The sequence below is a fragment of the Piliocolobus tephrosceles genome, chromosome 2, assembly GCF_002776525.5.
Source record: "Piliocolobus tephrosceles isolate RC106 chromosome 2, ASM277652v3, whole genome shotgun sequence".
In the NCBI taxonomy this organism is placed as follows: Eukaryota; Metazoa; Chordata; class Mammalia; order Primates; family Cercopithecidae; genus Piliocolobus; species Piliocolobus tephrosceles.
The window spans coordinates 163,085,872-163,109,699 of record NC_045435.1 but is presented as its reverse complement, the minus strand read 5'-3'; the positions used below and the strand labels follow the sequence as shown (position 1 = coordinate 163,109,699).

General features: G+C 41.3%; 1 protein-coding gene across 2 annotated transcripts; it reads right to left on the bottom strand.

Moving 5' to 3' along the window:
* Positions 1-941: 941 nt before the first annotated feature.
* On the bottom strand, positions 942-23,682 carry TRIM42 (tripartite motif containing 42). 2 transcript variants are annotated; one of them, XR_002726360.1, is made up of 6 exons: positions 23,151-23,676; positions 18,306-19,003; positions 12,946-13,766; positions 10,338-10,562; positions 5,210-5,286; positions 1,666-1,684 (listed from the first exon to the last, which is right to left on the bottom strand). XR_002726360.1 is itself a non-coding variant. In XM_023192124.2 (5 exons), exons 1-5 carry the CDS (start codon positions 23,489-23,491, stop codon positions 1,119-1,121), a joined length of 2,172 nt encoding a protein of 723 aa, XP_023047892.1. In that variant the 5' UTR covers positions 23,492-23,682; the 3' UTR covers positions 942-1,118. The 2 variants fall into 2 exon arrangements, 1 of the variants encoding a protein (XP_023047892.1); XM_023192124.2 differs by lacking the exons at positions 1,666-1,684; positions 5,210-5,286 and adding an exon at positions 942-1,205 and having other exon boundaries at positions 23,151-23,682.
* Between the last annotated feature and the right edge of the window lie 146 nt (positions 23,683-23,828).

Below are 23,828 nucleotides of genomic sequence, written 5' to 3'. Positions count from 1 at the left end.
GAGGCGAGTCATTCTATGTGTCGGCCTTTCAGCTGTGGTGTGTCCTTCCTGATACGAACATGTAATGTGTGCCTCACTGTCCCAAGCACTGAGGATAGAAGATGAATGAGACACCATCTCTGCTCTAAGACTCAGGACAAATAAGGGCTCCTAAGTATCATAGGGCTGGAATGGGTGTCTCTATGGGGAATAGGGGTGGGACAGGAGGGCCTTGTGCTTAGTGGGGACCCAGGGGAGAAAGGTGTCATCCTCATTTGGAGGATCACTGGGGAAAGTGGTTGAGCTGAGTCTTGAAAGACAGGTGGTGCTTTCTGGGAAGAAATGGCACGGGGTTCAGTAGAGGATCATTTCTGGCAGATAGGGCCTTGTATGACAAGAATTTCTAGGGACTTCATATTGTCTGAAAGGCCAAGTTCAGTTCAGCGAGGTTGGAGCTGATACATGATTTTGTCATTCTTCCATGCCTTGTTTCAGATGAACATAGCGGATCCTCTAACCAGGCATTCTGCCGTTCTTCCTTTGCTATGTCCAGAAGGAGAAGAGGGAGGGCTCTCACTCTTTATGACTTAGAGTAGACCTCAGACCATGGGCTGAAAGTTGTGAAAAGGCAAAATCAGGTTCAATAATTAGGAAAAACATTTTAATGTTGGCTACTTAAAATAGACTACCTGGTGAGGCAATGAATTCCGCGGCAATCAGCAACTTGCCCAAACACTCAAAGCTAGTTAGGCCTGCGTTAGAATGCACACCTAGGGGGTCCTGACTGCAAAATACAGTGCTCTTTTTACCATCCAGAAGCTGGGTGGTGCTCCTACAAAACACCACAGAATTCTGAGCCTAGGACTAGACCTGAGCAGATGGAAACATACAGACTTACTGACTGTCTTGCTTATTACTGCCATCATAACGAATAGCTGTCACTGAACAAACAGCAAGCCATGTCAGGTATTTCCTTTTATTAGCTCTTACAAGATTACTGTTGGAAAGCTGAGAGGTCACGGAAACATTTGTCTACAACCTCCTTGAAGAATGTGGTGAGAAAAATAATACATACATATGTGTGTGTATATATGTCTACTTTGTGATGAGTCTGAGGTTGCTTCCTGCTCTGAAGGGGCTCAGAAGTGCTTCTGGAGGGCAGACTGGATATTCTTCAGCAGGCCCCACTTAGCTCGGTTCTTCCCATGTCCATCTGGTGTTACCACCTGCAATCAGAAGCAAAGAGTCATGGCACCCAATAGACAGCAGCTCCCAGTAGCCTGGGCCCTTCTGCATGCCAGACACTACACACATCATTTCATTAACTCCTCACAACAACCACATGAGGCCAGTGCTGTTGGCACCACTTTATAGACGAAGAAGCTGAGGCTCAGAAGGACCAGGCAGCTTTCCCAAAGCCCCACAGCTACAGTGTGCTGGGATTGTGATTCCATAGGTCAGATCCTACTTCCTTTTAGGGTAGCTCATGTGACTGAGTGCTGATGACAGTGAGGGGGCTGGACCGCAGGTGAGCTTCACCATAGAGGATCCCCTGTATCCTTCCTCAGTCATTAGAACTTGGTTCTGTCACAGCTCTTATCAGTTGTTAAGTTTCAGCTAATGTGTCTGACTTTCTTACCAGACCATGAGCACCTTGACTGGGGTGTGGGGGAAATGACAGTATTTCATCTCTGTGGTCCCAACACTAGTTATGGAAAAGAGAAGATTCTTAGAGAAGTAGATGAACAGTGAATAAATCTGCCAATTGTTTTCCTTTGATGCTAGCGGAAACACTTCATACTATCTTTAATCACAGTGAATGGTCAGTGCTACCTGAAAAAGAAAGGCTGTACTGGGCACGAGGGGTAAGAAGAACCCCCCTAGAAATCTCACCAAGTTAGCTTAGATGTTGCCCTCCATGTCTTACCTTGAAGATACTGGGTTTCTTCACTAGTCTGGCCTGTCAGCATTCCTATTCCTTCCCCCCAAACATTTATGGAGTGAGGTCGAGACCCAGGGATGAGACAGTCCACTGGATCAATGGGTTCTACTGAGGTGAATGAGGACTTGAGATAGAATGGGGGTGAGGTTTGGATAGTGAAGAGGAATGTTTATACAGGGCACAAGTCCCTATATACAAAGCTTTTAACCTTCTATATTTGTATATAAAGGGAAAGGGCAAAAACAAAGAAGCCAGACCCTTATTAGCAGTATGCTGTCTACTTTTACAAAATTTTTGGTTTTAGAGAAAACAGGGCTGCATGCAAGGCAAAGGTCATATTATATACATGATATTAGATTATCCATTGCTGAATAGAAATGGAAATAATGCATATAGATAATCCTGATAAAAGTAGTATAAATAATGTCTAAGATACACACAGAGTTATCAGAGGGCATGAGGAAGATGGAACGGTGTTATGAGGGGCTAGGAATTAACTCATAAATAGGAGATTGAGATTTTGCTTTAAAGTAGAGTCAGAATCTTCAAATGTATGTGATATGTGACTGGAGCAGTGAGGATTGAGGTGTGTCTATGAACAAAGGAATTGGGTAGAAAGGAGGACAGAAGAAACAGAAAAACAAAACTTGGAATATTAAAGAAATTGAAATGATAGTTGACATCTCTTCCCTGCCCCAAATGCCCCAGGCTCATACTGCTTTTCAGATGAATTCTACCAAACTCTTAAGAAAGAGTTATTCTAGAAAATAGAAGAGCAAAAGCTTCCCAGCTCTTTTTTTGAAGCTTGTGAAATATTGATTCCAGAACCAGATAAAAACAATATAAGCAAAAATTGAGTCTAATTCCCTTATAATTATAGATGTAATAATCCAAAATAAAATATGAGCTAACCGAAGTCAACTGTAATAAAAAGTAATACATCATGAACACACAGGATTTATTCCATGAATGGAAGTGGAATTTAGTATCAGAAAAATCAATCAATGTAATTCACTTCATGAATAATGGCCTGAAGGAGAAAAATCATGTAATTACCTCAAATAATGCAAAAAACTTAATAAGTACCTATTTCTCAGAAACCTAGAAGTAGAAGTAATTTTCCTTAACTTAATAAGGATTATATACCATACAAATAAAATAAAAATAACTCAATGGAGAAACGTTAATGTCAGGAATAAGACAAGGATATCTACTAACACTGCCACAATTTTATGTATGACTCAAGGTTCTGGCCAAAATCATAAGGAAAGAAAAAGAAATAGAGTTGCAAGAATTGTAAGTAAACGGATAAAACCATCATTCTTTATAGGAGATAGGATCATATGCCTGGAAAAAAAGCAGAAATAGTAGATTGGGTCTCAGAATAGTAAGAGAGTTTTTAAGACTGCTGGAATCAAGATTATCCTACAAACAGAAACAGTCTTTATTCTAAACTGGTAATCTATTAGAAAATATAATAAAATAACATTCATAATATCAACAGTTTGTAAACTATTTGGCTTATTTATTTATGGTATACAACATGATGTTTTGACATATGTATACAAAATAAAATAATTACTACAGGCAAGCAAATTAGCATGCCCATCATCTCACATAGTTACCTTTTTGTGTGTGTGTGAAAAGAGCACCTAAAATCCTAACACATTTTCTATCAATACAATATTATTAATTGTAGTCCTCATGCTGCATGTTAGATCTCTAAACAATCTAGTTTAACCAGGAATACATGTACCTATGTAGGAAAACATAAATACCCCAGTAAAGAACATAGACTATGGTTTGAGTAAATGTTCAAACATATTATAAAAACACCATTTGTTTCCAAATTAATTTAGAAACACAATGCCTTCTGAATAAATTCTATCTGAATGTTTTCTAAGAATTCAAGTTACTCCAAAATGTATATGAAGAAATATATTTCTATGACTAGCTAAATAATTTCTAAAAAAGAAAGAAGGGTAATGTGCATACTTACCTTAGCAGTTCATATAGACATGGCAGAAAGCTGAGGTTCAAAAATAATAAAGCAAGTATGGTATTGATATAAGAGCAGGAATATAGACCCATGGCATGTAATAGTGCTCAGAGACATATCCCTAAATATATCAAAACTGAATATAAAAGTGGCATTGCCATTGTATAAATATAAAGAATACACATTGCTTGGTAGATGGTATTGGGAAAACTGGTTCACTACATGGTGAAAAAGAACATCCCTACCTAGGACTACATAGGCAGAGTACGTACATACATTTGATACATACGAAGGCAGAGTCTGGACGGATTAAATAGCTAAATTTGAAAGGTGAAACTGTAAATTTAATAAAAGAATATATAGAAGGTTATCTTTGTGATCTAATCCTAAGAAAGGACTTTTTAAATAAAACTGCAAAAGGTTAAGCCATAAGGAAAAAATAATTGATGATTTTGATTATATCAAAATTAAATATTTCTGCTATTTTATGAAGTACACTATGAACAAAGCTGATAGGCAAATGTCAGAAGAGAAGATAATAGCAATGTCTAAAACCACTACCTAGAATATATAAGGACATCCTATAAATCACCTAGAAAAAGAAAAATGCAATAGAAAATTGGGCGAAGGATATCAACAGGTCCTTTACAGAAAGGAAATCCTGAAAACTAACAAAAATATAAAATGAAATTTAAAATAATAAGGACATATCATTTTATACCTATTGGGCTAGCAAAATAATAGAAAGTTGGATCTTGCTAAATGTAGGTGGGGCCCAGGGTATAGTAGCTCTAATCTACTCCTTATGGAAGTGTACATGGATGTGGTCAAATTAAGTATCCACATGTTAATAGCCTAGAAATTTCACTCATAATATGTATCTAATATGGGGTGAATTGCACCTGACCCCAAATTTATATGTTGAAGCCCTAACCCCCAGTACTTAGAGTGTGACTATATTTGGAGATAGGGCCTTTAAAGAGGTGATTTAATTAAAATGAGGCCATTAAAGTGGACCCTAATCCAACCTAACTGTTGTTTTTATAAGAAAAGGAAATTTAAACACAGAGAGATATCACAATGCATGTGCACAGAGGAAGGACTATGTGAGAACACAGTGAGAAGGTGACCATCTGTGAACCAAGGAGAGAGGTCTCAGGAGAAACCAACCCTGCCAACATTTTGATCTTGGACTTCCAGCCTTGAGAACCGTGCAAAAGCTAATTTTTGTTTAAGCCACCCAGTCTGTGGCATTTTCTTATGGAAGCCTTAGCAAACTGATCAATAACCTATCGTGTCCATGAGGTGTCATATGTAAGGCTGTTCACCACAGCATTATTGGAGATCACTTGGGTGTCCATCCTGCCTGAAATAGAGAGGTAACATGCGGTGAACAAATGCACATTCTGAAAGATCACGTGTTATAAGGAATAAAAGACAAAATGCCCATAGCAACATGGATGGAACATAAAAACACAACATTTAAGAAGAAAAGGTAAGAGACAAAGTAAGATATGTAACACAATGCTAATTGTGTAAATTAATGACACATTGAAAACAACAATGCAAATCATGGAAGAACACATAAAACAGAATGAATGTCACAAAAGGGAATATATAAATAAGAATAGGTCTTTGTATAGATCAGTGCTAGCGATGGACCATAACTGAGGTGTATAATTAATTCAGACCTCTGTACATGAGGTTAAAAAGAAATCAGGTCCAGCATGATCCTAAATTATACTTGTTCCAGGATTCAAGCCTATCTGCAGGGCAAGTAAAGGAAGGACCAGCAGGGTTCTACTTACATGAAAGGTCAGGAGCTCTTTGGAAAAGCATAAATTCTAAGGAGATAAAGAATGCAAACCATCTTGGTTTCATTTTAGGGCACAGAGCCACTATGAGTGTGTGGGTGGCTGTGCGGGTAGGCTTGGGGTAGTTATTCTGAGTGTGAAATATTGGTGGTCATTCAGATTGAATGACCTCCAACCCTAATCTTTGAAGGTGTGTGGCTCAGCCTGAGAGTCTGCAGCAGGAAGAGGAAAAATCAGGAAGGTAATTTCATGATGGACAGGCAGTCCTGTTGTGTGGCTGGGGTTTCAGCAGGAACACAGGCTGAGTAGGAAGACAGCAGCACTGCAGAGACTCAGGGCAGCTGGCAGGACTACTTCTTGAGCTACATGAGACACCAAGGACATCCATTTTACACACTGTGGTAGACAGAATAATGAACCCCAGAGATGTCCATGTCCCAATCCCAGAATCTTTGAATATGTTACGTTACACACAGAACAAAAAGGGATTAAGGTTGCTAGTCAGCTGGTCTTTTTTACTTTTTTACTTGGAGTCTCACTCTGTCACCCAGGCTGGAGTGCAGTGGCATGATCTTGGCCCACTGCAACCTCTGCCTCCCAGACTTATGCGAGTCTCGTGCCTCAACCTCCTGAGTAGCTGGGATGTCAGGCACACACCACTATATCCGGCTGACTTTTTAAAAATTTTTAGTAGAGACAGGATTTTGCCATGTTGCCCAGTCTGGTCTCAAACTCCTGGCTTCAAGAGATTCTCCTCCCTTGGCCTCCCAAAGTGCTAGGATTACAAGTGTGAGCCACTGCACCCGGCCCAGCTGGTCTTCAGGTAGGGAGACTAGCCTGAATTATCAGGTGGGCTCAATGCAATCACAAGGGACCTTCAAGGTAGAAGATGGAGGTGGAAGAGAACCAGAGAGATGCTAGTGTGAGGACTCAGCCCAATATTGCTGGCTTTGAAGATTCAGGAAGGGGCATGAGCCAAGGAATGCAGGTGGCTTCTAGAAACTGGAAAAAGCAAGGAAATGTATTCTCCCTCAGGTCCTCCAGAAGAAACACAATACGGCGGACACAGATTTTACCCAGTGAAACGCATTTGGACTTCTTCAGTATTGTATGGAAATAAATAATTTGTATTATTTAAACTACTAATTTGTTACAACAACAATAGGAAACTAATACACAGATGGGCAGTTAGATTTGTTGTGGGAAGCTTTCAGGGAAGTCAGCTGAGATATAAAGTCAGAGGGGGACAGTGAGTCAAACTAAGGAGACTGTTTTCAGAAATGGAAATGATGGTCAACAGATATATTGAGGACCAGAGGAAGAGGAGAAGAAACTGAGGTCAACACGTACATGACTTACCTAAAAACACATTTCTCTACCCTTCAAAAATACTAGTTAGGCTCGTTGATGTTAGAAGCTTTCAGTTAGGGACAATGGGCACAGAAGGGTGTGTAAGACCAACACCTATCTTCATGGACTTGCAGCTAGTGGAGTTGGGACTTGAATCCAGGCACACAAGACCAAATACAATGCTCTTTTCAATGCATAATGTTGACTTTCAAAAAATAAAAGTTCAGCCCTCCCTGCTGTTGGCTTTGACATCATTCTCCCAGAGTAAAGTACTATGTCCCCAGGGCTGAGCCTACCCTGTTCCAGACTTAGTTCCATCTGACTGTGGTACGGGGGAAGAAAGGGCTGTGGGCTTGGATGCGGACCAAGGTGTCCACTCACCTTGTCCTTCCATGAGGCCTGACACTTTACTTCCTTCCATGAGGCCACTTTGCTTCTTACAGCCTCATTTTTCTTATCTGTAAAATGGAAGCAATCACTCCCTCCTTTCCCAGTGGTTGGGATGATTAGTGATAGTGAATATACCCCATCTGACATAAAGATGACTTTCAAAAGGGAACTTTCAAAATGATTAAAGTTAATTTTCTTGCTGCATGTATTATACACCAAATACATCTCTTAAAAACTAAGTCCTAGATTATGCAAATAAAACATAAAAGGTGTTATTTCACTTTTTAAAACAAAAATACATGTGATAGAAATATTACATTTTGAATAAGAAATGATTCTGCTGCCTCATTACAACATTTTAAGTGAAACCTTTCAGGAATACCTGCATAGAACTGATGCCAAGAAAAAAATTTTGATTTTATAGGAAAGAAATGAAGTCATTACTTTTATGAAACTTTATAAATGTCATTCAAACACACATCTTATTTTCATTTGGTATTGAAGGCTTTACTTATGCAAATCATGACAAATGTTAAGGAAACCAGTCTTTCCTCTGGAATGCTAATATAATCACAAAGAAGGGAGGAAGAATTGCTTCTGAAGGAAAAATCTATATTGCAGCTCCTCAAGTCAGATAAAAATGAAGCTTTCAGAAAACCTCATTAATTAGGGCTCTGCTCATTTAGATATTGTGTAAAAAAGAAAGGGACTGGAATGCATTTCCTTCTTTTACAGGGCGGGCAAATTAATCACATAAACACAGTTTCAAGGGGAATGCTATTTCTTGACTGATTATATAAAACACTTAACAGCTTTCAGGCATCTTATGGTACTTTGTAATTATTAATTTTATTTATCAATTTATTTCTTCACTCTTTAATTTAGACATTCTTTATATGTTCATTTATTTGGTCACACTTTCACTCATATAGTCATTCAATAACCATTAAGAACCTGCTATATGCAAAGTGCTGTGGTAAGCACTGTGGGAGAAAGAACCATGAATTAGATGTGAATTTTGTTCTCAAGGAGTCCATAGTTTCAGAGGGCGACAAAAACCTCTACCTAAGAAAAGCCAAGAGGGACTGAGGTGGTAGACTGATTACATACTTTGGTATCTCTGCCTGTTCCTTCCCTGGCATCTGAAAATAATAGATTGATATACATATATCATATATGTGTATGTATATGTATATATGTGTATGTACATGTATATATGTATAAATACATATATATACACATGTATTTAGCAACAGCACTGAGTGCCCTTCATGGGCAAGACAATTTTGAGGAATTCCTAAAAACTGAAAAGGCAGATGGGATTAGAAGGAAGGAAAAATCCATAGTCAAGAAGACATGCAGATGTGGGGCAGCCATGGGCATTCCCATTTCATGCTCTGAAGAGAAGGGTATCAAGAATGAGAAGGGCTTTGGGGCAACTGAGCAGCAGTGTAATTGGCTGGAGGCTGGCAGGAGGAGTGACTAGCAGACTTCCCCATCCCATGTCCTTCTCTCTCTCTCTCTCTGTGTGTGTGTGTGTGTGTGTGTCCATGGGTGCTGGGCTCTACGAGGCAGAGCATGCCCCCCGGGGGCTGGCAACCAGGATGAGTAGTACCACCCTAGGAGATTTGCTATTGGTATACTGACCACCCTTACTCCTGCTTTGCCTTTATTACTAGAGGTAGCAACCACTTGGATTCTTTTCCTCAAACATTTGACTAAGGAAACAAAGAGAGTATGGTTGGTCAGATGCTGTTGGGCATTGGAGCTTTAAGGTCACACAGAGGTTGGGCCATGACAATTCAAAACCATATACAAGCTGAATTTTAGGGAGCAGAAACTAAGGGCTAGCCAAAAATGGTGCAGATCCAGAGAGAAGCAAAGAGAATGAGAGAGTGAGAGAGAGAAGGAAGCAGGGAGAGAGAAGGAAGCAGGGAGAGAGGAAGAGAAGAGAAAGAGAGAGAGGGAGAGAAACTGACAACTCTCTAGTTCCCTTGGGTATCAGATCAGATGCATATCCTAGGAGTGGTCTCTATCTTTGTCATGAATTTCTCTTTTCAAAAGCTGAAATGAATGGATTTTTTTTTTTTCTTCTAAAGAATTCCTGATTAAGACATACTCGACCCTGATTCCAAAGAACATCCTTATGGTTATATGGTAAGATAGCAGCTCTGGGCAGTCTTGGTGTTTTTATTCTCTTTCTCCTTTTAATATCAGTAAAATTATACTCATGAATGTGTATTCCCTGGAGATATAAAGAAGAATCAGTCTTGGATCACAAAGAAGATAGGAATAATTTTGTCCTTTCTTTTTTGGAACCCACACTGACCTGCTTAGTGGCAGTTTCTCAACTTTCAGATGAACAATTGTTTTTAGTATAAATAGGTCCTAAATATTGCACTGGACATATTTTATAAAAATTATTGTGTGCCAGAATTTCAAATTTAACTGGGTATCCTATTTTTTTTTGTTAAATCTGGCACCCCATCCTTGCCTGAGAATAGCATCTCATTTTTATCTTTCTCATACCACAATCATTTCATATCCTTCTCACACAACAATTATTTTTTTACTAGACCCTGAGCACCTTGAAGGCAGGGATTATGTTTATTTTCCTCTGAATCTCTACATCTCTATACAATGCCTAGAACAAATGTTTTTGAATCAAATAGAACAATTCTCAGGCTTCATCTGCAAAGTCTGGTTGAGGCCAGCAGCCCTCTCTTTGGCCTCAAGTTAACAAATGTTCTGTGCTTAGAGGAAGAGTCCCATGGTGAGTTCTATAATCTCATGATCATCTTAACAGGGCCTCATCCAGAACCTATCATAGAAAAAAAAATCTGAGAAATAATGTACACAATACCTTGCAGATATCACTCCATTGCCCAGGACCATTATCATTGATGGCTCTAACTTTAAACACGTATTCTGTGTTGGGGGTCAGGTTGTGCAGCTCCACATTCTGCTGCATTATGTCCCGAATTTGTCCGCAGAGCTCCATTTGTATGTTGTTAGGAGGGGAAGTAATGACTTCATAGAATTCCATCTCAAAAGAGTCCACGTCTTCTGTTGGACATGTCCAGTAAACCTATGGAAGAAATGAACATACTGGTGTGGTACTAGTATACATCATTCAGTTTTCTTTCTGTTAAAGATTTGTGATGTTGACTATCTGTGGGGTGAGTTAAAGCTGACCCCATCCCCTGTAGCTGCCGAAGACTTTTAATTAGACCATGCACAAGTCTTGGAAGGCTGTGTGATGAGGCCTGGCATGATGCTTGTAATGAGTTTCACAAACAGAAGGTTTGTGACTGTTACTGTCAGCCAACATGGAGGTGACAATTGTCCTCCTGCTTGAAAAATACTGAAAAATAGAGGGGAAGAAAATAAACATCACTTGTAATCTCACAATTCAGTTAATTCATTATTATTTCTTTGCAATTTCAGAACACACACACACACACACACACAAACATATATATATAACTTGGATTATGTTGCTTTGATTTCTATTTTCTTTTACTTATGTTGTATGTTTTCCTAAATCATTAAAAATTCAGTAAACTACCATCTTTAAAATTTCTCCTGAAATAATTTAATCCTTCTATGGTTGAACATTTAGGTTGTTTCTAATTTTATACCCTAATAAATAAATGCTGTAATAAATACTGTTGGGCATAAATATTTGTCTGAATTTTTAAGAATTTTCTTGGAAGAGATTCCTAGAACTAAAATTGAGTTTAAAAAATCTCTAGGATATTAACAATACATATTGAAAAGTTACAACATTAAGTTTTAGAATATTTTCCATGCTAAAATCCTAAAGATTTGAGAGTGATGTTAACATAGACTTAATCTTCTGCATTGCTAAGCACTATGATTCCTGTATAAAGTCCATTCCATTATCCTAAAATATGAATCAATGATATTTTAAAATCAAATATCACTGTCTGGCAATAGGTTTAGGTGTCCTCTTTTGACAGCAAATGACTTGACTGAGTTGTTTTGCGTAGGTCCCTTTTTTGAGCTCATCAGGGATGACTAATAGGTGGCATGGGGTGACTGTTTTCCATGCCCAGGTATAAAGCAGATACTACCAATCCTCTGGCTCCATAGCAAGAGCCTACCAACTTCTTAAGAGGTCTGAGTTGGCCAGGAGATGAGACCCAGTGCTATCCCTGAGGTAATAAGCATACACGATAGGCCTTGCTGATCTAGTATCATTTGGAAATGTAGTTCAGCTGCTCAGTTACGGGCATTGCTTATGTGAAGGGCAGAAACACTTCATTATGTCAATAGCCCATGGAATGTTCTATCTTGCAAAGTATGTGTTGTTCTTTGTGTCAGTTATAGACAACAAAACATAGATTATGATGTGTCAGGAGAATGGAAAAGTAGAGCTTTGTCTGTGTGTGGCCTTCATTTTTTAGATCCTTAATAATACAGTGTAGGCTGTAGACAGCAGCATTGGCAGCACCTGGAAGTTTGTGAGAACCTGAATCTCAGGCCCCACTGAAACCTATTAAAATAGAATCTGCATTTTAACAAGATCCCCAGGTGCCATCAATGTTTGAGAACTGCTAGTTTAGAACTCAAGGATCTAAAAGTCTTTGGGAGTGTTCTCAGATTATGGGAGACAAAAGATGAACTCTGCCACATGGGAGCAGGCCATGGGCTGACTCTAGAAAAAAATCCAAGAGGAGGAAAGAGGCACTGAAATAGAATATTTCATTACATGTTAATTTTTTTCTCCATAAACCTTAATAAAGTGTTCTACAAACAATTCAATGTGGGTTCAGCTAGATTTGAAAGGTATGTTAAAGAAAAGGTCATTTGTTCATGTTGTCCATGTTAGGTCAAGAGGGTCAAAGGGAAGTCATGTCCCTTGAAGCCAGGCAATGGCGCTTATAGAGATCTGTGAGAGACTCCACTCTTCACTCTCTGCCTTCAAGGCGGGTTGAATCTCAGAAGAGTTGAAATTTCATCAGGGATGATCCTCCCAATTTTTCCAAATCATAGAAAGTCTGGATATTTGCTTTAGGAAAGGTAGCAATTTAGAGGAAACAGCTGATAGGTAATGGAGCCTGCATTTGTAACTCCAATTTCTGTGCTGTCTCTATTATAGGCTTTCCTTTGGGAAACATTACACTGCCAAGTAGTGTCTTCAAATTACTTTGGCTCCCAAATTGGGTTCTCTTTCAGTTGAGAAGTTGCCTTTGCAGTGGAGGTAGGGCTTTCAGATATATTTACGACTATAAGTTAAATATATTGACTGTTTGGTTTAAGCTAATCTTGGGTTACTTAAGATTCCCGGAACTTATCCCTTTTGAATGGGATGACCACAAAGAGTCTAGAGGAGCAGATTTGAGTGACCAGATCTCTAGGATAAGTGCAACTTTTCCTGACTACTCACTTCTACTCTGTACCCCAAACCCTCCCACCTTCCCCACTGGGCCCAGAACCTTTCTTACCTTGGCAGCTCTTGGGTACACCAGAGTCTGGTAGATAACAATTGGGCCCGGGGTCTTCACAGAGCCATCGTTGAATGAGTACCAGTTGTGGAAGCTGCTGCTGTTCTGTACAGACTGGCTGTCTGCTCCAGTGCACCAGTAGGTGTAGAGGCCATCTGTGGGTTTGGCGGGGGTGGCTGACTGGGCTCTCCCACAGGCCTCCAGACCCACCTTGGCCTTCTCATCAGTGTTGCTGAAGGACAACACGGAGGAGCTTCGCTGGTATATCTGCTGGTTGCCGAGGCTGTGGGTGCTGAAAGTGACCTTCCTGGCAATCATTGTTTCTGAGTGCACGGGGTAGGAGGAGGGCAGTGAGTCCCCTGAGGAGCATACCTTCTTGGGCCCTGTGGGGAAGAGCTCATGGATGGCACTGGAAAGCTCAACAAAGTCCAAGGGCATGTAGTTTATTGAATGTAGCCGGAGCTGTGGGTCAGGCCTGTAGGTGGTCTGGATGCCTTCCTCGATCTGGTCCACCAGGATCTTGGCTGACTGCAGGAATGCCACCTGGCCAGTCTCCTTCAGGGCTTCCTTGGAGTAGGCGATCAGACCATCCATCTCGTTCACTTTCATGGTTGTAACATACACATATTTTTCAATTTCCTTCTGCCTGGACACTTCTAGATTCTCTATCTGCTCCATGATGACCTTCTCTTTCTCCTGAAGAATGCTGCGTAACTTGAGAAAGCCAGTTCTGATCTCTCTTCGCTTTGCCTCCTTGTCAGCTTTAAAGCTGTTTTTTAAGATGTTGAATTCCATTAGGTCATTATCAATTTCATATCGGACTGCAAAAATACCAAGTTAGTTACTTTTAAAATTTTCATCTCCCCAGGTGTCAAAGCCAGTAGCAAGATAGAACAAATTACCCTGGGCTCCAAGGAGGTGAATGAAGAGGGAGGGAAGGCACTTGTAGTTGGGCTGAAACAGGCTAGAATAGATTTATGAAATGAATTTGGCCTCCTTACTACACCTTCCCCTTCTTCCCCCTCTGATCCTTCCCTGGGATATTTCTATCTTGTAACAGTAATCCCTTCTGAGACTGGAAGTTCAAGCCCAGCCTTGGTATTGGTTTTTACCAGATTTCAATTGTCTGCAAGTTGGACTTGAGAAGAGGTGAAGTCACAAAGTGACTGGTGCCTGCTTTTCCCTGTCGGAAACCTAAGCTTTTGCAATGGTAAGAGGAAGAACTAAGTTTCTGCTGACTACTTCTAAAGGTTGTCTTGCATCATTCGCTAAGCCTCCAGCCCTATACAACAGTGGGAAATCAGCAAAGCTTCCCTTCATTGAGGTGGCTCTCTTACATGCCCTTTCCCCCCTTTGTTTCTCTTGTGGTTCAGCTATGTCACTTCTCTTTGCCTTTCCCCCACTCCTTTCAAAAAAGAGTCTGCTGTCACACTTCAAGGAAAACCAATTTATCTTGTGCCCCTCATATGGTATTTAGATTTTAAGTTCACTCAGTCATTCGACAAACATTTACTGGAGTCCTGTTACATGCCATGTATCTTTTAGGCACTAAGGATATGGATGTGATTATGAGAGGGCATCTGTGCTCAAGTTATGAATAAATCTGAAGATACTATAATTGAAGGATGCTATATATAGCAGGGTGAGCATGTGGCACATCTCTGTCTGTGAAATGAGCTTTATGTGAAAGGTGAAATGAATACCTTTGTTAGCTTTAAAGGATTTGAGGCATTAAGGAGCAATTTGAAGAATGTCGACCTTCTGTGGCCATTAGAAGAATGTCAATCTTCTACAGATAAGATTCTTCTCATGAAGGTAAACTCTTCAGTGAATTGATGGGCAATAATCCTCACCAAATTTTACTCAGGAGTGGGGATGACTAGCTATTTTTGCACTTGGTTCATAACACTATCCTGGGTTCATAGGAAGCTAGACTTCTGTGAGTGGTGGTCATTGTAACAAGGGTGTGCACTTGAGTATGGGAAACCCTAGAATTCTGTCAGATCATGCGAACAGGGACCACATTACCACTATGACTATGGTGTGTAGAGGTGAGAAAACGTATTTGTTGAGTAAAAGCCATTCTTTCCTGTCTTCTAACATCTCATTGGTGAATGCCAGCAGTGTCACTCCTCTGGCTAACTCCCTGAAGCCTCACTGTTTTCTTGCCATCTCCTTTCTCACAGTGGCTCAGAAAAGATGAGGTGATGCAGGTGAGACTGAAAGGGAAACTACCAGGGTGTGATTTCAGTGCTGAGAAGTGCTTCTTGCCCTCCCCAATGCACTGTGAATATGGCAGCCAGAATTCTACTTTGTGCATTATTTTCTTTGACTATTCAATAGTTACCTACTGTTAAAGGTACTTGGATAGGAAATTTCTTGCTGTATTAGGGATTAATTAGGCTTATGTAGGGCAAAGTTCTGAGAAGCAGGATAAAAATTTCTTAGATGAGGGGAAAAAGGCATCTCCAGGAGGAGAAAAAAGACAGAGGAAGCCAGAAATGTCCCATCCCAAACTTCTACAAATATGAAAGCTCTGCAAGAGCTGATTTTAAACGAAGTCAAATCAAGCTCTCTTTTTTAGGCAATAGACTTAAAACTAGTTGCTATTTATTAAACACTTTTTATGGACCAGATCCATATGTTATTATATATCACATATATCTTCTTACAAGGAAGATATTGTTTCCACTTATAGATGAAAAAGCTTGAGGCCCAGGGAAGTTAAGTGACTGCACAGTGTTACGTATCCTCTGTCCCTAATTCTGTTTGTCTAGCTCCAAACTAGGTTCTTAATTGCTTCAGCTGTGGCTCTCAGCCCTCTGTGAGTACCAGAATAACCTGAGAGAGTGTTAAAAAAAAACCACTTCTCTTGGACTCATCTGGTAAGATTCTGAATCAATGGGCCTGTATTAGGGCTCAGGAAGCCAGGTGAGGCAGTGTGCAGTGAGGTTTAGAATCTAACCCAGAGAATCTCCTGGGATCATGTTAAAGATACAGATTCTGGTGCACTAGGCCTGGGGTGGGTCCTGAGATTCTGCAGTTCTAACAAGCTCTCAGGTGATGCCAATGCTACTGGTCCTCGAACCATACTTTGAGTGGCAGGGACCTAAACTTTTGAGCTCCCTTTATTTCAGTGGTTCTCAACCTTGCCTGCACCATAGAATCACATGAGGAGTTTTTTAAAAGTCCGTCTTGCTGAGCCTGCACCTCTATGTGGATGGGACAGGGACATCAGTTTTTAGTAAAGTTTCTAAAATGGATCTTCTCTCTAGGTTCCCAAGTTTCTCAGTGTGTGTTCCCGGATCACTTGCTTTTGAATAACCCAGAGATCTGTTTAGAATGCCAATTTATAGTACCTCCCAGAAAAGTGAATCAAGTGCTCACGAACAAGTTTGAACCCTGGTTAAAAAAATGTTGTGTGTCTGTTTCTTTCTTCATCAAGGATGAAAGGTTAAATTATTTACTTATAGCTAATATCTAATTTACCTATTATCCCTTTTTCCAACTGCTGGGTTCCTTGGAATTTGGACAGGCATTTTCCCCCCACCTTGAATTGAGCTTTGTTGTCTGACTTTTAGGTGCCTTGGACTCAGAAAACTATCCTAAGTGTCACATGTATTAAGGACAAGGTTCCCTACAGAGGGATGGAAGGCACAGTAGGCTGTAGAGAGCAGCACCTTCGCCATGCTTGGCCAAAGAATTCAGCCAAGCCCTGGCCTAGGGAGGCAGTGAGTCCCACCTTCAGAAAACCCTTTTGGAACCAACAGTTCTACCATTTTCTTGGTAATATGTGGTTCCTGCAGGGTTCCTTTAATATGAAGTCTTCCCTGGTGGTGGTTCCAAAATTAAATAAATGTCAATTGACAAGCAAGGTTTCCAGGTATGTGGCAATTGAGAAAAATCAAGGTATTCCCGAAGCTGCTGAGAGGTCAGGGGTGATGTGGTCATTAGCAAAACCTGTTTTGGACCCACCTTTACATCCAATGGGACCTTTCTGTGCAGCTCAAGGAAAAGCTGCCTCCCTCCCAGTGTATAGGCCTATCTGAACGTTGGAGACTAACAGATCTGACAATGGGAAAGGCCTGGGTTGATCTGCTGCACTTTGGTAACTGACTGCAGGCCACTCCTTAATGAAACAGACCATGGATGGTGGTGGTGGTTCCCCCTTCCTCCCCTTCAATCTCTTCATCTTCAGATTCTGGTCACTGCTTAGCACAGAGTAGATTGTCAAATAAATGTTGTGGAATTAATGGTGGACACTGGAGTCAAATAGACTGCATCTGCCACTTATTAGCTGCCTGTCCTAATTATTTTTTGAACCACAGTTGGCTTATCCATGGAGGACATTTTAATGCCTATACTGTAGCACTATTGAGATTAGACAAAATGTGCTTCACAGGCCTGAGTTAAGTTGGCCTTTATACAAGGAACTATTCCTGAGGGCAAAGGGCACTAAAGGAATCTTTTGGATTCTAATGTCTGACCAGGTAGAGACATACCCAGAAATTATGGGGCTGTTTGTTGAATCCTGTGAAATATGATTATACTTGGTTTTGTCACTGAAACAGAAATTATGGGCTCTTTGCTGAATCCTGTGAAATATTATTATGCTTGGTTCCATCACTGAAACCATCGCTGAAATATTATTTCACTTAAAGCAATATTATATGTAACAATATAAAACAACCAAATCACCATGAACAAGAATGCAGAGGAAAAATAAGCTGTTGACTAGAATACCATTGGCTAGTTATGAGTTGTCCCTGTTGCTATATATTTGCTGCCAGTTTATTTACTTTGGCATCTGCAAGTTTTGGAAACAATTCATGGAGGGAAATTTAACATCGAGATAAGTATCAGCACTGACTTAATTCTTTCCCCCTGCACATTTAGGAAAACCAAAGAGATCCAACAGTGACAGAACACCTTAGAACGTCACAGAATGTCAGTATACTATAGGATCAAAGTCTTCATTTTCCAAAGGAGAAAATGAGACCTGAGGACATGCAGATTATAATCAAGATTATAGAATCTTTATGCACTTGTCATATGACTTTTTGCATGCTTTACATAGAGTAACTCACTTAATCCTCACAGCAATCCAGTGAGGGGTCACTACTATTCCCCTATTTCATAGGTGAGAAAAGCAAGGCACGAGGAAGTTAAGTGACTGGTGGTGGTTGCCAGGAGCAGACACCAGAATAGTGACTTGCAGGATAGCACAGTGTTTCCTGGTGCTTTGATTGCTCCACTAGGTGGAATCTGTTAAGGCACTCACTTAACAGATTGCTCCACGCCATCTTCCCCATGTGTTCCTGAACTAGAAGTTAGGCTGAAGGAGTGGAGAAGGGGAGGACCTGCTTTGAACTTGGCGATGGCGCTGAAGAGTGAGGCGGCCCTCTCGGAGCAGGCGTCGATGAGGCTGATGGTGTCGTGGCCATTGTGGAAAGAGAACTTGCAGAAGGTGCAGAGCAATTCGTTGTCATTGCGGCAGTACTCGATGATGCGGCTGGATGGGTGGTGGATGCAGATCTTCTCGTCCTGTTCCTCGGCGCTGGTGTCCACAAAGATGTGGTCTTGCATGGCCACATCCGAGTGGAAGGCCTTGAGGCAGTCGTTGCACAGGTTGAGGCGGCAGGTGATGCAGCGCTTGTATGCTATGCGCCTGTTGCGGCAGACCTGGCAGAGGATGGGCCCGGAGGAGCGGTCAAAGCGCCACTTGAGGTAGCCGTGCTGCTGCATGTAGCGCTTGGTGAGGCGCCCGCGCAGGTAGTTCTCCGGCAGCTGCATCTTGTTGCTGTAGGGCATGCAGTGCGAGCGGTCGCACACTGGGCAGATGAGGATGAAGAAATTCTCGGTGACCTCGGCGTGCTTCTGCAGCTGCCGCAGGCACTTCTCACACAGGCTGTGGTTGCAGGGCAGCATGAATGAGTGCAGGCGCAGCCGGCTGCACATGGGGCAATTGAGGTGGTTCACCAGGTGGCTTGCGGCTGGTACTGACTTCACTTCATCCAGCTGGGTATCGCTGCTCCCAATGCGCAGGGCAGTCTTGGAGCTGAAAGGAGAAGCAAAGGCAGGGTTTCAGGAGGCAGGCTCAAGAACTTGCTCTGCCTCTCTACCTCTGAAAGAACTCTTGGTTCCTGAGGGGCAGTCTAGTGTGCTGGTGAGACGCCTGAGCTGAGTGCCAAGGTGCCTGCGTTCTCAACCTGTCTCCACCATTTTTCAGCGGGATGACCTCAGGTAAGCCAGTTAACCTCTCGGCCTGTTTCCTTGTTATAAAATTAGTACTCATGTCAGTTTCTTGAGAAGATTAAAATTGAGTTTAATGCTTGTACGGACTAAGAGCAGTCCATGGTACACAGCCAGTGTGCTGCAACTGCTTGCTGTTATTAAGCAAGGGAAAAGCATCAGACTGGTCAGGCGTCGTCAGCTAGGCCTCGATGTTCCGCTGGACGTCGGTAATATCAAAGAACACAGTATCAGACAAGGCCACTCTGTGACTTTGGATCAAAGCAGAAACAAGACCACTTTATAATGTTTGGACTCAGACAAGAACGTTGTCTAAATCACAAAAATGACCCAACATCCCCCTATCCTGGTTGATTTTTTTTTTTAAACCAAAAAACCATGTTTTTTTTTTTTTTTTTTTTTTTTTTTTTTAGCAGCTTTCGGGTCACTCTGTTCTTCCCACCTTCCAGATAAGATTTATTAAAATATTCGGTAGATTTATTCCCGTGTCCTCATCTAACATGAGCTCAAATCCTGTAATAACTTTTCTTTTTTTTTTTTTTCACTGTTTAAGGAATTTTTATTAAAGCAAGAATTTTATAATCCAAATTACGTTTCCTTGCTCAGTTATCAATTCTGTTACTTAAAACAGAACTGACATTTTGAGCTATTCCACAGTAAAGAATTACAAAATTAAAGAAAGGAATGCTTTAAATTTTTGTACTTTGCTGAAAATTCTTTTTCCCAGGGTCTATAAAACATTAATTTGTTTTTATATTTTACTATTTTTTGTGTGTTTTGTTTTTTGTTTTTAAAAACTTTTCAAGGTACTTTACACTTTCCCATGCTTTATGTTCTCACTTGTTGCAATGAGTCAATAAATACAATCGTGTCCAACTACAGGTGTGTTCTTAGGGCTTTTTTTTTTTTCCTGGAGGACATTGACATTATTTATTGTACATAGATAGAACACAGAGCAAGTCTGTACCTGAGCCAAGCCTAGAACCTGTGTGGTCTGCCAACCAGACCAATAGGTAATGGTAATGGATCTGGGCTTTAGAGGCAGAGCATGTATGATAAAAATGCACCACTTTACAATTGTACCTTCTGAGATTTTTTTTTAAACCTCTCATGTTCAGTTTTCTTAACTATAAATCAAAGCTCACAGTACTACTTTGTGAGATTTTTATAAAGTCTAAATGAGATAATCCATGTAAGTGCTTAACTGCTGGTACACAGTAAGCATTCAGTAAATGTGGCCACTATAATTATATCCCATTGCTACTAGCCAGCTAATGTCTGCAGTAGAGAGAAATCACAGTAAAGGAAAATGGTGGCCAAGTCTGTGAAAAATATGTGCTTCTACTGTTTCATTTGTGTGTGTTAAAGCTCTCCATTTGTCTAATGCCTGAGGCTCATTTCATATATTTAATAGTAAGAACTATGGAGTAAAAGCATACTTGTAAAATTCAAGTGCCTGTTCTAAGAACTCACAACCAGCAAATGCAGTGTATAAAAATAAATGAATTAGCTGTGGGAATGGAGGTGTAAATAGGCCCACAATTTGCCGCTATTGCTAACTCCTCTGTTTGCATAATAGTATTTGGATACTAATCTTGACATTGTGGCTGTGTTCCTTTCTGCTTTTGTCTTCTTGCGTTCCTTATGTGTCCCTGTCTTCCACATTCCCTATGTCTGAGTCCAGACAGTCACAGGTGCTTCCCAAGTATATTGGAATGGAGTGGCCCTGTGGTGACAGAGAATGCTTCCTGTGTAGATTAAGGCACCTGGAAAATTTGTCCCTTAGGGATCTGGGAGCTCCAGGCATGCTGGCCTCGATGTTCTCAGCTCTATTTCCTTGCTGCTTTCCCAGATTCCTGCATGGGGCCTTAAGGGATCACCTGGAGGTACAGGTCAATTGTCCATGTAGTGCCTGGATGGACTTTAGTTTGCTAAAAAAGTAAGGACTGGAGAATCAAGGTATAATATAAAGAGAGACTGTTATGAGGCCTTCACAGCAGGTATCTCTACTAGGAAGCTCATGAGCTAGCATTTTCACAGAAAAGAAAGAAGAAGGAGGGAGGGAGGTGTTGGAGGACAAGAAAGAGGTCTCAGGGCTAAGAGACAGGTATTAATGGCCTAGGTAGCTGTGTTAGAGGTGAAAAAGGAAGTGAGAAAAAGACTAAGATGGAGAGGGATGAATGAGACCAGAGTGAGGCAGGACAAGCAAGGTGTGGAACAGAAAGTGGTGATGAGAAACAGGGGAGGCAGAGGGTCAGAAGCCAGGAGAGAGGCCAAATTGAAGAAAAGCACCCAGAGCTGACCTCCTAACACTTGTGGTAGCATCCCTGCCCACCCTCCAAAAGCCTTAGGCTTGGAAGGGGCATTCAGTGGCCTGGTTCCATTTCAAAACAGTCATCAAGCCCAGCGCTTTTATCTTCTTGCTGAGATATCCTGTCTCTGCTCCTCTACACAGCCCCCTCTCTCTCCCAAAATCAGGCCTGTTCTTGCACCTGGATTCTTACTGTATCACCTGTCAAATCTCCTGGCTTCCCTCCTAGCCTCCTGCAGGCCATTCTACACATTAGAATCACCTGAAGCGTGGGATTGATTCTAATTAATTCAGATGCTCAGGTGGTACCCCAGACCAATAAAATCAATGTTTTGGGGGTGGGGATCAGGCATCAGTAATTTCAAAAGATCCCCAGGTGATTTCAATGCACAATAATGTTGGGGAGCTACTGATCCTAAGGCATTTTCCTAAAGTACCAATTTTATCCCTTTCCTGTTGAAATGGGCTCAGAGGTTCAGCTGCTGCTGCACAGAAAATGAGGTAGTTAAGAGAGGAGTGTGGACACCTTTTTCCATGCTTTAGGATTTCTAGACTGGCATCGAGAATGCCTGAATTTCCTATTTATGCAAACACTATGAGAGGGTCATGGCTGGAGAGTTATGTTTGTTAAGCATCTACTGAATGTTTAATTGCAAGATGAATAATATCTTTCCCCTGAATTCAGCAAACCTTTGCTTACAGAATTGTTTTCCAGGCTTGAAAGCCTTCAAACTGCCTTCTATTTTTCTGCCTCTTCTAATCCTGTCATCTTATGGTGATGTCATCTTTCGCCTTCTAAGAAGTGTGCTCTTATTACTTCAGACTCCCCTCATGTATGACATAAAAAGACTGGTTTGGTAGAGCAGGTGAGGATAATGTAGGACCTAATATGGAGGGTTAGTACTCCAAATGCGTAATTGAGACCCTGAGTACTATGACTTCTGGATGGGAAAAAGAAGGTAGTAGGAGTTCATGGATGTATGGGGTATTTATATGATCCTCAGGGTCAAAAGTGCCCTGTAGAAATTCTTACTTTTCCATTAAATGTTGCAGGTATTAAGAGTTCATAGGAAGAGAAAGAGCAGTTTATATTTTTATATCACACACAGATTACAAAGCACATACATTAATCCTTATATCTACAACATCATGGGGGAGGGTATTGTCTCCATTTTGCAATACAGCATTTTAAAGTTAAGATCCCAAATTTTAGGTTCCAATCCTGACTGCATCTTTCCAGCTGTGTGATCCTGGGGCAACTTTACTTCTCAAAGGCTCAGTTTCCTCATGGAAACAGTGGACTTAGGGTGAGGGGTTAGCTGGGGTCATGCATGAAGTTCCTGGCAAGTTGCTTAAGTACTAACTATTAGCTATTACTGTTTTGTACAGATGAGAGAGTTGGGGTTCAGAGGAGTGCAGTGCTGATTTTCATAGTTAATGGCGCTTAGATTTGGAACTCATGGTCTACATACATAGTGACCAGTTAGGATACAGTTAATTGCTACAAAATTCTTAGCTCCTTCTTTTAGATAAAGAAATGAACTCAGAGGCGCACTGGCCTGCCCTTTGGACTTCACAGCTGGCAAGTGGTCCCTAGTTTTCATGAGCCAATGTGGCCCCACATCTGGTGTCTGACACTTACGAGGTATGGATGCTCCTGAGGCGGCCCTTGTGGAAAGTGATGATGGTATTGCGGCAGCAGTGACTCTCATAGTAGTAGCACTTAACATTGCTGCTGGCTGTGCAGCAGCACTTGCAGTTGGGATCATTGGCCCAAGAGCAGCAACACCAATGGCAGTTGGGGCTCTCAGAACAGGTGCAGTGGCAGAACTGGCAGTTCTGCTCATCTTTGTAAGGGCAGGGGAAGCAGGTACAGTTCCGCTCTGAGGTGAAGATGAACTTGCAGCACAGACAGGAGCATAACTGCGGACAACATCTCTGCCATGTACAACATGGACAGCAAACGCACATAGCAGTTTCCATGGCGCCTACATGATTACCGCTGGCCTCCTAGGGCTCTTGATGCCTCCTCTACCAGAATACTGCTATCAGTTCTCCAATGGAGGAGTCCTTCCTCCCCTTCGTGAGGCCGTCAGCTTGAGAGTTGCAAGAAGTTGGATGTTATGAGGCCTTCACAGCTGGTGTCCCTACCAGGAAGCTCTTAGGCTGGTATTTACATATATCAGTCTGAGGGTATTTGCTTATGTCACAATCCCTGTGTCTCTACCATGCTGGGTGGGTAGGAGGATGTGGCCTTGTGGGTGGTAGCAGGTATGTTGGTGGACTCTCCATGCTTCCGTGGAACCAGCTGTAGAGGAGT

Coding starts and splice junctions, on each gene's coding strand:
- TRIM42 (XM_023192124.2), bottom strand. CDS start 23,491: ATGGAAACTGCTATGTGCGTTTGCTGTCCATGTTGTACATGGCAGAGA. Junction 13,767..18,305: donor CATCGCCAAGTTCAAAGCAG/GTCCTCCCCTTC, acceptor GTATTTTTGCAG/TCCGATATGAAATTGATAAT. Junction 10,563..12,945: donor TGTACCCAAGAGCTGCCAAG/GTAAGAAAGGTT, acceptor TTTCTTCCATAG/GTTTACTGGACATGTCCAAC.